Source organism: Ranitomeya imitator, chromosome 8 (assembly GCF_032444005.1).
Source record: "Ranitomeya imitator isolate aRanImi1 chromosome 8, aRanImi1.pri, whole genome shotgun sequence".
NCBI lineage: Eukaryota > Metazoa > Chordata > Amphibia > Anura > Dendrobatidae > Ranitomeya > Ranitomeya imitator.
In genome coordinates this window covers 81,710,255-81,723,536 of record NC_091289.1, presented here as the reverse complement: position 1 = coordinate 81,723,536, position 13,282 = coordinate 81,710,255, and the positions used below count along the sequence as shown (strand labels likewise).

At 46.7% G+C, this 13,282-nt stretch overlaps 1 protein-coding gene across 8 annotated transcripts in view; it reads right to left on the bottom strand.

The window, feature by feature from the left end:
• Positions 1-13,282, bottom strand: part of CEBPG (CCAAT enhancer binding protein gamma) — a 141,620-nt gene that overhangs the window by 89,030 nt on the left and 39,308 nt on the right. For 4 of the 8 annotated variants that reach the window (XM_069737136.1, XM_069737130.1, XM_069737133.1 and 1 more), the window contains exons 2-3: positions 5,221-5,331; positions 2,622-2,676 (exon numbers count right to left, since the gene is read on the bottom strand). The exons of 2 other annotated variants lie outside the window; for them this stretch is intronic. In XM_069737136.1, coding sequence (XP_069593237.1) covers positions 2,622-2,676; positions 5,221-5,331 — 166 coding nt within the window. The remainder of the gene's footprint in view (positions 1-2,621; positions 2,677-5,220; positions 5,332-13,282) is intronic. 2 more of the 8 variants (XM_069737129.1, XM_069737135.1) reach the window with 1 other exon arrangement.

Sequence of the window (13,282 nt, the reverse complement as noted above, 5' to 3'; positions counted from 1 at the left end):
ATATACGAGACTGTCTGCAAGGTAGGCAGTCCTTTCTAAAAGACTCTAATATCAATGAAGCCATGTCAGAGCCAAGCAAAGAGCACAATCAACAGACAGAGAGACACCATGATGCAGTCATACTGATTAACCTCTTTCTGCCAGCTGATGGAATAGTACGTCAGCTTGCAGATCCCCTGCTTTGAGGTGGGCTCCGGCGGTGAGCCCACCTCAAAGCCGCGACATGTCAGCTGTTTTGTGCAGCTGACATGTGCGCGCAATGAGCGCGAGCGGATAGCGATCTGCTGGCGCCCATTAACTAGTTAAATGCCGCCGTCAAGCGCTGACAGCGGCATTTAACTAGCGCTCCCGGCCCCGCGGCCGGAAGTGCTCGCACAGCTGACCCCCGTCACATGATTGGGGGTCAGCGGTGCATTGCCATAACAACCAGAGGTCTCCTTGAGACCTCTATGGTTGTTGATGGCCGATTGCTTTGAGCGCCACCCTGTGGTCGGCGTTCAAAGTACACCTGCATTTCCGCTACATAGAGGTGATCTGTACTTCACCTCCATGTAGCAGAGGCGATCGTGTAGTGCATGCTTCTTGCCTCCTATGGAGGCTATTGAAGCATGCCAAAATTTAAAAAAAAAAAGTGTTTAAAAATATTAAAAAAAATAAAAAATATATCAAAGTTCAAATCACCCCTTTCGCCCCAATCAAAATAAAACAATTAAAAAAAAAAAATCAAACATACACATTTGGTATCGCCGCGTTCAGAATCACCCGATCTATCAATAAAAACAGGATTAACCTGACCGCTAAATGGCGTAGTGATAAAAAAAAATCAAAACGCAAAAATTAAGTTTTTTTGGTCGCCGCGACATTGCATTAAAATGCAATAACGGGCGATCAAAAGAACGTATCTACACCAAAATGGTATCATTAAAAATGCCAGCTCGGCACGCAAAAAATAAGCCCTCACCGGACCACAGATCATGAAAATTGGAGACGCTACGGGTATCGGAAAATCGCGCATTTTTTTAGCAAACTTTGGATTTTTTTTTCACCACTTAAGGTACCGTCTCACATAACGATATTGTTAACGATATCGTTGCTTTTTGTGACGCAGCAACGATATCGTTAACGAAATCGTTATGTGTGACAGCGACCAACGATCAGGCCCCTGCTGGGAGATCGTTGGTCGCTGGGGAAAGATCAGAACTTTATTTTGTCGCTGATCTCCCGCTGACATCGCTGAATCGGCGTGTGTGACGCCGATCCAGCGATGTCTTCACTGGTAACCAGGGTAAAAATCGGGTTACTAAGCGCAGGGCCGCGCTTAGTAACCCGATGTTTACCCTGGTTACTGTTGTAAATGTAAAAAAACAAACACTACATACTTACATTCCGATGTCTGGTCACGTCCCTCGCCTTCAGCTTCCCGCACTGACTGAGCGCCGGCCGGCCGTAAAGCACGCTGTGCAGCGGTGACGTCACCGCTGTGCTTTCTGGCCGGCGCTCAGTCAGTGCAGGAAGCTGAAGGCGAGGGACGTGACCAGACATCGGGAGTGTAAGTATGTAGTGTTTGTTTTTTTACATTTACAACGGTAACCAGGGTAAACATCGGGTTAATTAGCGCGGCCCTGCGTTTAGTAACCCGATGTTTACCCTGGTTACCTGGGGACCTCGGCATCGTTGGTCGCTGGAGAGCTGTCTGTGTGACAGCTCTCCAGCGACCAAACAGCGACGCTGTAGCGATCGACATCGTTGTCTGTATCGCTGCAGCGTCGCTTAGTGTGACGGTACCTTTAGATAAAAAATAACCTAGACATGTTAGGTGTCTATGAACTCGTAATGACCTGGAGAATCATAATGGCAGGTTAGTTTTAGCATTTGCTGAACCTAGCAAAAAAGCCAAACAAAAAACAAGTGTGAGATTGCACTTTTTTTGCAATTTCATCACACTTGGAATTTTTTTCCCGTTGTCTGTTACATGGCATGGTAAAACCAATGGTATCGTTCAAAAGTACATCTCGTCCCGCAAAAAATAAGCCCTCAATGGCCATATTGAAGGAAAAATAAAAAAGTTATGGCTCTGGGAAGGAGGGGAGCGAAAAACGAAAATGAAAAAACAGAAAAAGCTCCGGGGGTGAAGGGGTTAAAACAATACCTTGGTTGACAAAATCAGTCTTGTGGGTGTAATCCTTATTTTCAGTCTTGAGTTACTGAGATCCAAGTGCTTTGGCACGCGTGTGTGTGTGTGTGTGTGTGTGTGTGTGTGTGTGGGGGGGGGGGTGTAAGGGGGGGGGAGGGGGGGGGGTGTCTTCATGTGGTGTCTGCTGACAGGTCACTGATCCTTCAGTAACCTGCCCCTTCGTTAACATAATGAATCTTATATTATATACACATACTGAAAAAAAAAAACAACAACAAAACACACCCTTCTGCGGGCACCAGCCGTAGCATAATGGCATGTGTAATGTGCATATAATTATTCTGGTTGAGGATATCCTGATATAAAAAAAAAACATTTTAAAATGCAGCAGCAGCCATCAGAGAATATAGAAGTGGTTTGATAGCTGCTATTGCGCAGGCGGCACCATCTTGCAAGAGAAGAAAAAAAAAAATAGAATTAGACTGACCGGTAATCGGTTTCTAGGAGCCTTCCATGACCGCATAGGAGGTTGTCTCCATACCCTAATGGGGGAGAGGAAGCACAAGGTTAAAAACCCATCCCATCTCCCATTAGCCATACCTCCCAACTTTTGAAGCTGGGTAAGAGAGACAAAGTTTGCGGTGTGCAACGTGGCAAATTTTAGGCCACGCCTCTGACCACACCCATTCATAACTAGTCACACCCATTTCTAACTGCAGATCACACTGTTCATAAATAATAATTATAAACAAAAAAATATGGCCACAGTGCTCTATACTGTATAATGGCCACAGATGATGCTCCATACTGTATAATAGTCACACATGATGCTCCATACTGTAAATGACAGCACATTCGGCTCCGCTCCCTACACCTCGTACACATTCGGCTCCGCTCCCTACACCTCGCACACACTCGGCTCCGCTCCCTACACCTCGCACGCACTCGGCTCCGCTCCCTACACCTCGCATACACTCGGCTCCGCTCCCTACACCTCGCACACACACGGCTCCGCTCCATACACCTCGCACACACACGGCTCCGCTTCATACACCTCGCACACACATACGGCTCCGCTCTATACACCTCACACACACACACGGCTCCGCTCCATGCACCTAGCACACACACGGCTCCGCTCCATACACCTCGTACAAACACGGCTCCGCTTCATACACCTCGTACACACACACGGCTCCGCTCCATACACCTCACACACACACACGGCTCCGCTACATGCACCTCGCACACACACGGCTCCGCTCCATACACCTCGTACACACACGGCTCCGCTCCATACACCTCGTACAAACACGGCTCCGCTCCATACACCTCGTACACACACTGCTCTGCTCCATACACCTCATACACACAAAGCTCCGCTCCGTACACACACAGATCCACTCCGTACACCTCACACACAAGGCTCCGATCCATACACCTCGTACACTGTTAGCTCTGCTCCATACACCTGACCTCGTACACTCACGGCTAACTGCACAGACTTCTCCATACCCGATACGTCAATCTTCAATCACAGCAGCAGAGGCCAGTAACAGAGGAGGCTGTGAGTGTTTCCACCCAACCCTGCTCAGCCCCCCTCATTTAACACGCAATTAGTTTACTAGCCAGGCATGATAAGCTCAGCAGTCCACTTTCCTCAGAATTTAGCAATTCCATAATTTTTCCCCTATGCTTTGTTTAAAAAAAAAAAAAAAAGTAACCATTACTGACTACCACATTTTTTGTTCTCATTTCCTTTAGTGTTTCTTAAAGCCAGAAAGTTGCCATTTGAAATTACTTTAATTTTGTGCCATGTCTGTGAACTGCTTTTTTTTTTTTTTTTACAAAATTAAAAACAACGGAATGAACATCCTCCAAGGCCGGTGATTCCATAATTTTTGCCAGGGGTTGTAGTAATCTAAGAATTTTTGCCATATCTTAGTGTAAGTTTTTGTTGTGGAATGTTTCCTACTCTGCAGGAGCATATTAACTACGGTAGTCCTTCCGAGAAACCTCTTGATCTTAATAACTGCCTCAAGTTCCAAGCCGACAAGTGGAGACTCCACTTGAGGATGGAAAAAAATGGGCCTTGAGAGAGCAGATTGGGGACTGAAGGGAGGACCCATGGGTCTGATACTGACATGGCCTGCAGCCAGGAGAACCATGGCCTCTTGGGTGAGAATGGTGCGATCAGGATTATTCTCGTCTTCTCTTCTCTGATTATCCTGATGACCAGTGGCAACAGTATTATTGTCGGGAAGGCATACGCTAGTTTGAAAAACCATGGCTCTTGAAGGGCATCCACTATTCCCGGATGATCTGTTACATTCAGGGAGGCGAATCTCTGTACCTGCTTGTTTCTCGTGGCGAAAAGGTCTATTTGAGAAAGACCCCACAAGTCCACGATCTTCTTTAATATTTGGTGGTTCAGACACCATTCTCCTTGCCTCAACTTATGGCGGCTTAGGAAATCTGCTTTTAAAAATTGTCCTTGCCCTTGATATAAAGAGCAGAAAGGGATAGCAAATGACTTTCGGCTAAATCAAAAATTCTTTCTGCGGAAGACATTAGGCTTTCTGATCTGGTTCTGCCTTGTCTGTTCACATAGGCGACTGCCATGGTGTTGTCTGACATGACGCTCATCTGTTTTCCTTGAAGCGGTGGGAAAAAGTGGTGCAGTGCATAATTAACTCCTTTAAGTTTGAGGACTCTTGTAATTCTCTTATATTCCACTGACCCTGTGTGACCTTATTTTTCATATGGGCACCCTATCCCACAGGGATAGCATCAGTAGTGACTATACAGGAAGGTTTCACCACCCAAGGGACACCTCTAGATAAATGGGTTTTGTCTAACCACAAAACCAGACTTCTGCGGATAGAGTTATAATTCCTCCAAGATGACCCCGCAAACAGTTCTCCTCAAGGAAGATCTGGTGCTGCAGCTTCCGGGTATGAGATTTGGCCTTTTGGACTGCCGGGATACAGGAAGAAAAAACCTAGCAGGGACATAGCCTCCCTTAGAGACATCTGTGGTCTGTTCATTGCCGCTTTAATCTTTTCTTTTAGGAGTAATATTTTTACCTCTGGAAGTAGGCATTTCTGACTTGTTGAATCTAGGTGAAGACCCAAAAAGGACTGGAGAGTTTGTGGTACGAGCCTTGACTTCACGAAACTGATGATCCACCCTAATGCCTGCAAGGAAGAAATTGTGTCAGATAGACAATTTTTACATTGGGTGGTCAAATTTCCTACTATCAGGAAGTCATCAAGATATGGCATAATTAATGTGTCCTTAATGTAACCTCTAACATCATCTTTGTAAAAACTCGGGGTGCCATAGAGAGACCAAAGGGCAGTGTCGTGAACTGGAAGTGGTGGAAATCTCCCGCAAAAGACACTGCCACTCTGAAGTATTTCTGATGTTTGCCATGTATGGGCAGATGATAGCATGCATCTCTTAGATCCAGACCAGCCATCATACATCTAGGAAACAGAAGTTTTATGGTGGACTTAACCTACTCCATTTTGAATTTATGATTGCGGATAAATGTGTTTAATTTCTTTACATTAATGATCGTCCTAAATAACCCATCTGGTTTAGAGACCAAGAACAAAAGGGGTGTAAAATCTCTTTCCCTCCTGACCTTCCGGAACCTTTACTATGACTCCTTTGGATTATAGACTGCAAATTTCTGACTCAAGAGCTGCCTGTTGTATCAGCGACATGAGAGATACGATAAATGTTTCATGGGGAATCTGACGGAATTCTAATCTCAGCCCGGTTTTAACTATGCTCAAAATCTTCCCATTCTTGGGGGGGAAAAAATTCAGTCTGCCTCCTAATGGAGCATCAGGGTTATTGGTATCCGCCACCCTTCCAGAAGGAGGATCCTTTAAACATGGCACCTTTTTGTTTGTCTTCCCTTTTAGACTAACGGCCCGGTCTTTCAGACATCCCTCTTTTATCAAATGGTTGTCTTCTAAATGTTCTCCTATAGAATGGGAGAGATGGATCAGGGAAACCTTTTTTCTTTCTTTTGCTTTGGTGAGAATCTCGTCTAGAACACTTCCAAAGAGGAACTCACCCTGACAAGGGATAGCCCAGAGTTTTGACTTGAACTGCGTGTACCCTTTCCAGCTTTTAAGACATGGGGCGCGTCTTGCATTATTAAATCAGGCCTGCTGACCTAGCTGCCAGGCGTAAAGAGTCAGCTGAAGCACTTGCCATAAATGCTGCTGCCCCTCTGATTAAAGGAATGGCAGATAGCAACTTGTCTCTGGACACCTTCTGCTGAACTTGCTGCTCCAGCTGATCGATCCATACCAGCATTGACCTAGCCATACATGTATTGGCTATGGCTGGTTTAAAAATTCCCGTAGCGGCTTCTCACAACCTTTTTAAGGAAGATTCTGCCTTGCAATCAAGTGGATCAGACAACATGCCCACATCTTCCACGAGTAGAGCTGATTGTCTGGAAGTGGAGGCTACAGCTGCATCCACTTTAGACCAGTTCAGTAGTTCCTCATCACTAAATGGATACTTCCTTTTAGAGGCTGAGGGAAGGAAGCCCCGCTGATTTTGTTCATCCCATTCCCTTTTGATTAGGGCTTTACTGCTGGGATTACAGGGAAGGCGCTCCTTTCCGCCAGTCCTGCAAACATAATTTTTTGTGTTTGAGCTTCCTTAGTATCTGTGCAGCCCATAGTGTTCCTAACCGATCTAATTAGGTTGTCGATACTATCTATAGGGAAACACGAGCATCCTTCTATGTCTAATGAAATAGGTGATGAAGAGGACTGCAAGGAGGCTTGATTAATGTCACTGTCAGATTCCAAACTGAGGACGGGGAACCTTTCCTTCCTCTTACTTTTGTGCCCTTGGGGTATACTGGTCTGGCTCAGGGTGCTGCAGCTCTTCCCTTATCATTGTGCGGATGACTACTGATGACACCGCAGCCTCTTCCAGCATTGTTTTATTAATGCAATCCTGACACAATCTCTTGGGGTAGGAGTCAGGGAGGGTCTGGGTACATAGGGCACATTCTTTATGTTTTGAATTCTGTCTGCTCTAAAGGTACCGTCACACATAACGATATCGTTAACGATATCGTTGCTTTTTGTGATGTAGCAACGATATCGTTAAGGAAATCGTTATGTGTGACAGCGACCAACGATCAGGCCCCTGCTGGGAGATCGTTGGTCGCTGAGGAAAGTCCAGAACTTTATTTCGTCGCTGGACTTCCCGCTGACATCGCTGGATCGGCGTGTGTGACACGCAGGGCCGCGCTTAGTAACCCGATGTTTACCCTGGTTACCAGCGTAAACGTTAAAAAAACAAACACTACATACTTACCTTCAGCTGTCTGTCCCCGGCGCTCTGCTTCTCTGCACTCCTCCTGCATCCTGTGTCAGCGCCAGCCAGCCGGAAAGCAGAGCGGTGACGTCACCGCTCTGTTTTCCGGCTGACCGGCGCTGACAGTGCAGAGGAAAGCAGAGCGCCGGAGGACAGACACGGAATGTAGGTATGTAGTGTTTGTTTTTTTAACGTTTACGCTGGTAACCAGGGTAAACATCGGGTTACTAAGCGCGGCCCTGCGCTTAGTAACCCGATGTTTATCCTGGTTACCGGGGAACTCGGGATCGTTGGTCGCTGGAGAGCTGTCTGTGTGACAGCTCTCCAGCGACCAAACAGCGACACTGCAGCGATCAACATCGTTGTCGGTATCGCTGAAGCGTTGCTTAGTGTGACGGTACCTTTAGTCTGAAAGAAGGGGTATATAGCAAGAGGAGAAGTCAGCTTAATAGGTAAAGTCACATACACTCACCCAGGGAAGCAATACAACACCAGTTCTGGAGGACGAGGTACAGTCGAATCCTGGGTGCCTCTGCCACCTCACCCTTCCGTCTCCTGTCCGCGTAACCTCTGCTGGAGCATTTGGATCCAGCAAAATGCGCTTGAGAGTCCACCTTTGGTGGGAGCACGTCATGTGGGGATGACATCTTCGCACACCGGTGCTCTATTCCTATTGCCTTTCTACATTTTTTGAATTTGGCGCAGTTCCCGACAGCTATACCGCCCCTTCCGGTTCTCCCCTGAAGTATTCCTTCACTTCTGGGGTGGGAGCGTTCCCTAGCATACAGAGCGGCCCGCGTCATCACTCTTCCGCCCTGCTGATAACGGCTTCCAGAAATAAGCGGGGTGGCCGAAGTCCGGACCCCCACTCGCACCGGATGCTCCCCGCGATGTTGCGCGAGTCGGAGCAGCCTCACCCAGACCCTGAACACCTGCCGTGTGTCAACGTGGTACCGGGCGGCCCTCCCCGGACCCGGTACTCACGGTTAGCTGCCAGACGAGGAGGGAGGCTGATAGAGCTCCCCTGACGCTGCTTCTGGACCGCAGACCCTGCCGTTCACACAGATACCGCACAGGAGGCATGCATTGGGCTAGGTATTTTCTTTTTCCGTAAGGGTTTATCCTTCAGTTCCTATAGGAACAGGAAACCAACTGAGGAGGAGAGGTGGGATGCCCCCTTTTATCTCTGTAGGTTTCCTGTTCCTATGGGCGGATCCCCTCTCTCTAGTGGGTACTGTCGTGGCGAGGGGTAAAATACCAATTTTTTTCCATTAAAATGTTGCTTTGGCCCAAAGATTTAATTTTCAAAAGGGGTAATAAGAGAAAATGAGTAGTAGTGGATGCTGCCGAGTGAAAATAGCAAATTTACCATTGTAGTGCCCGTACACCCATACATTGTAGGACCAAGTGCGTTTTAGAACTAGTACATTGTGCCCAGCTCACACCTCTGCAGATTTATACCCAGTAACTTAAGGAGGACCATCATCGCTACAGAAATGCCAAACACGTGGCACTTGGATTTGGTAGAACAGATTTTGATGGAGTTGTTTTAGGGGAAGACATAGTGCTTTTCCAGAGCCTTTGTGTTACCAGTAATGTGGAAGACCCCTCTGTTGACAGATGGTTCTGAATGGGGACTTGCTTTTTTGTGGATTGGAGTTGAACGTTTTATTAGTCTACATTTTAGACAAAAGTTTGGAACACTCACTACATGTGGAAGAAAGGAGATTCAGGCAGATAAAATAGGAAAGGGTTCTTTAGAGTTAGGGCATTCTAGTCTGACTGTATAAATAACCAGAAGAGGTAGTAATGGCAGACACTAACAGCTTTTAGAGAAAGGGCTGGATGATTTCCTCAGTGCACATAACATTGTGAGTTATAGTCAATACTGCCGATCGAATACAACAGGGAAAAAAATAAAATAAACTCACAATTTTTTTTTCCCACAAGGGTAACAGGAGAAATTGCAAATTAAATTTGTGGGTCCATTTTCTACTGAGTAAGCAGTTACCCCATATGTGGAGGAAAAATACTATTCAGGTGCAAAGCAGGGTTCAGAAAGGAAGGAGTGACGTTTTGGAATGCAGACTTTAATGGAATGGTCTGCAGGTGTTATGTCGCGTTTGGAGAGCCCCTAATGCGCCTAACAGTGAAGAAAACCCACAAGTGACCCCATTTTTGAAACTACACCACTCAAGGAATTCATATAGGGGTGTATTGAGTATTTTGAACCCATAGGTGCCTCACAGAACTTTATAGCATTGAGACATGGCGTGGAAATATGACATTTTATTAGTAAAAATGTCAAATTTTGTATTTGCCGCAAATTTGTCAGGTACATAAGGGTTAATAGGTGAAACTAGACCCCACAATTTATTACATAATTTCTCCCAAACGCGATGATGCCCTATATGTTCTTACAAACTATAATAAACAACAAGGGGAGAACAAGGGCGAGTGAGGATTCACGATGAGAGTCTACTCTCAAAGAGTCTATGCTTTACATGTGAGGAGTCATCTCATCGTGAATCCTCAGTCGCCTGTGTAGAATACCACATATCAACAGATAAGTATAGTTGCATTATCAAAATGGCTATATCATTGACACAAATCCTGTACCTGTTGATTAATCTCTTAAAGTGATATTGTTAGGCACATTATTACATCTGAACTTTGTTTCCATCTGCTATTGTTTGAGTTTGTTGTTCTATGTGAGTATACCAGTATCCCAATTTATTTGGATGGGATTAGTGATATAGATTAATCAATGTGCTGCTGTAGTACCTGGACACCTTTTTATGTATCGGATATCGCATAAGTGTATGGGTGATGAATGGTGTAGACTGTCACCTATTCTCTCACATTATACCATGTGTGTTCTATCAATCTATAGCTGACCCATATATAACATCACTGTGATATACTGTCTGGTCTGGACAGGTGGTGATTGATATGTATGGTCCCTGTGTCTCCCACATTATGTCTTTTATTTCTTACAAATTACATGACTAATACAGGCAGTCTGGCCCTTTGTTTCGGACTGAAACCTTATAGGATGGAATTAGGAGATCAGGGATAGCCATCGCACGTATTTCTTAGGGTGCCAAGCTCCGCATCTAGGTAAGCATCAAGTTAGGTGGGTGTCTAGGGTAAGAACACTCATTTCTGCACATCTACTGAGTGTAAACGTGTCAGCACGATATTATCACCTTAATGTGGTACTACTAATCATTATAATACTAGAGGTAAGCCCATCCTATGTATATTTTTTGAAAATTAGAGGTCGTTACTGGCTAGGAACATATCACTCTAGCTACATTGGAGAAGTGTTTTCCCTGCGAGTGGTGTATAGCCCATTTTTTTTTTTTTTTTTACGGTGGCAATCCTACCGAGGGATATGGATAGAAATATATATATTTGTCTAAGGGTTACTTCCGTCTTTGTCGGCAACTTCTGTAACGGAAATCCTGCATCGCTGATTGGTCTTGCCAGCCGCCTGTCATGGCTGCCGCGACCAATCAGCGACGGGCACAGTCCAATTAGTCCCTCCCCTACTCCCCTGCAGTCAGTGCCTGGCGCCAGCTCCATAATCCCCTCCAGTCACCGCTCACACAGAGTTAATGCCAGCAGTAACGGGCCGCGGGTACCGCACTCCGTTACCGCTGCTATTCACCCTGTGCGTCCCCATCTTTTTTTACTATTGATGCTGCCTATGCCCACAGCTGTCTGTGGATAGATACCATGCTTGGCATAGGTGGTTTTCCTTTATTGGATGTTTTCCTTTATTGGATGCTGCCCTTCCCTTGGTTGTTCCTTCCCGGTGAAAGGCCTGGCTATTCACTGCCTGCGTTGAGAAACACGTGATGGTGTCTCCGCAGCTCCTCTACTTGCACTAGCTTCAGACTGGCATACTTCGTGCCCCCTTGATGACGAAGATAAGCCACAGTCGTCACGTTGTCGGAGAAGACACATATATGATGGCCTTGGACTAGAGATGAGGCAGCTACCAGTGCTTCATCTACTGCCTTTAATTCCCTCAGGTTGGAAGATCTGGAACTTATGTCCGAGGACCATAGTCAATGAAAATATGTTTGTTCCATCACAGCACACCAACCTCTTCGGCTGGTACCTGTGTGAAGCACTTTCAGGGGGAGCTGGTCCCAGCTTACCCTTCGCAGAAGGTTCCGGCCTTTTAGCCACCACGAGAGGGCTGACTTCACATGTCTGGGGAGTGGAATTCTCCTGGACAGTGTTCCGATACCTTTGAGCATATAGGAGAACGTGAGTCTGGAGGGTCCGTGTGTGCCTGGGCCCAGGATACTGCCTACATGCACGAAGTTAGGGACCCTAGAATGGACATGGACTCCTTCAGGGTTGGGGACCTTTGTTGTTTGAATCTGGAGATTCTCTGGCAAAGGTCGTGCTGACGATCTTCGGGAAGGAAGGACATTCTTTCTTCTGAGTTAAAGAGAATCCCCAGAAATTTCTTCCTTGTGGACTGCTGTAGGTGCGACTTTTGGAGATTCGGGAATACCTAGAGTTTTTGATACATCTTGGTTCAGCTGAGATGTTGAAGGAGCATTGATGAGAAGGTTGTCTAAGTAAGGGACAAGGCAGATTCCCTGAAGACGGATAAAGATAACCGCTTCTCTCATGATTTGAGAATACCCTCGGGGCTGAGGATACTACGAAGGGAAGCACATTGAATTGGTAGCAAGTGATCCTGCGGTTGTGGGAGATCGCAAACCTGAGGAACCTCCTGTGATCTGGATGGATTGGAACATGATAACAGGCGTCCCTCAGGTCTATCGTTGCCATTACCCAGTTTTGCCTGATAAGTGGGATTGCCATCTTGACTGACTCCATTTTGAACCTTCGATATTTGATGACCTGGTTCAAGGGTTTTAAATTTATGATCACTCTGCATTTCCCGGAGGGTTTCCTTATGAGGAATAGACGAGAGTAATGACCTCTGCCCAAGTTCTGCTGAGGTACATGGCAGATCACTTTCTCGCAAGAGATCCTGAATTTGAAGGAGAAAGGAGTCGTGGAGGTCTGGGGGTTGTTCCGGCGTAATTCTCAGGCATATGGGGGGGGCTCTCGAATTCCAATTTCAGCTCGGATTGTAAGGTGTTGAGGATCCACTGGTTCGTGGATATGGACTGCCATTGGGTGAGAAACAGAGCCGCCCCCCATCGGAGAGTCACTGCTTGTCCGGAGTCTGTTGCTGTCGAGACACGGATATTCCTGCCTCTACCCCCCTTCGGCTAGCTCCAGCGACCCATTTTACCTTTTCCCCTAAAGTCCTTCTGGGAGGACTGGTTACGAGGGGGGCGAAAAAAACGCTTCCTAGCAACCTTTTGTTCAGGAAGTGATTTCTTCCTATCGGAGGCCTTTATCTAGGATAAGATCCAAGACTGGCCCGAACACATTGTGACCCTGAAAGGGGATGGTGCAGAGTTTAGTTTTAGAGGTAATGTTGCCTCCCCAAGATTTCAGCCAAAGGGCTCTCCTAGCTGAGTTTGAGAGGACTAGGGACCGAGCAGCCACACGAACGCATCGGCTTATGAGCTCTGGCCGTCTGACGTCACAGCCAGGCTTGCAGACTGCGCCTGTGCAGCCACCCACCTTGGGAATCCCAGCCCCGCAGTGTGTTCTGCATTATGCACAGTGCGGGGCTGGGATTCCTGGGCAAGCTCACTGCGCCTGCACCAGACAGTACTACACAGCGCAGGAGCCAGGTTTCATGCGAAAACAGCGCGGAGGGGCGGCGCCGCTGAAGATTTGAGT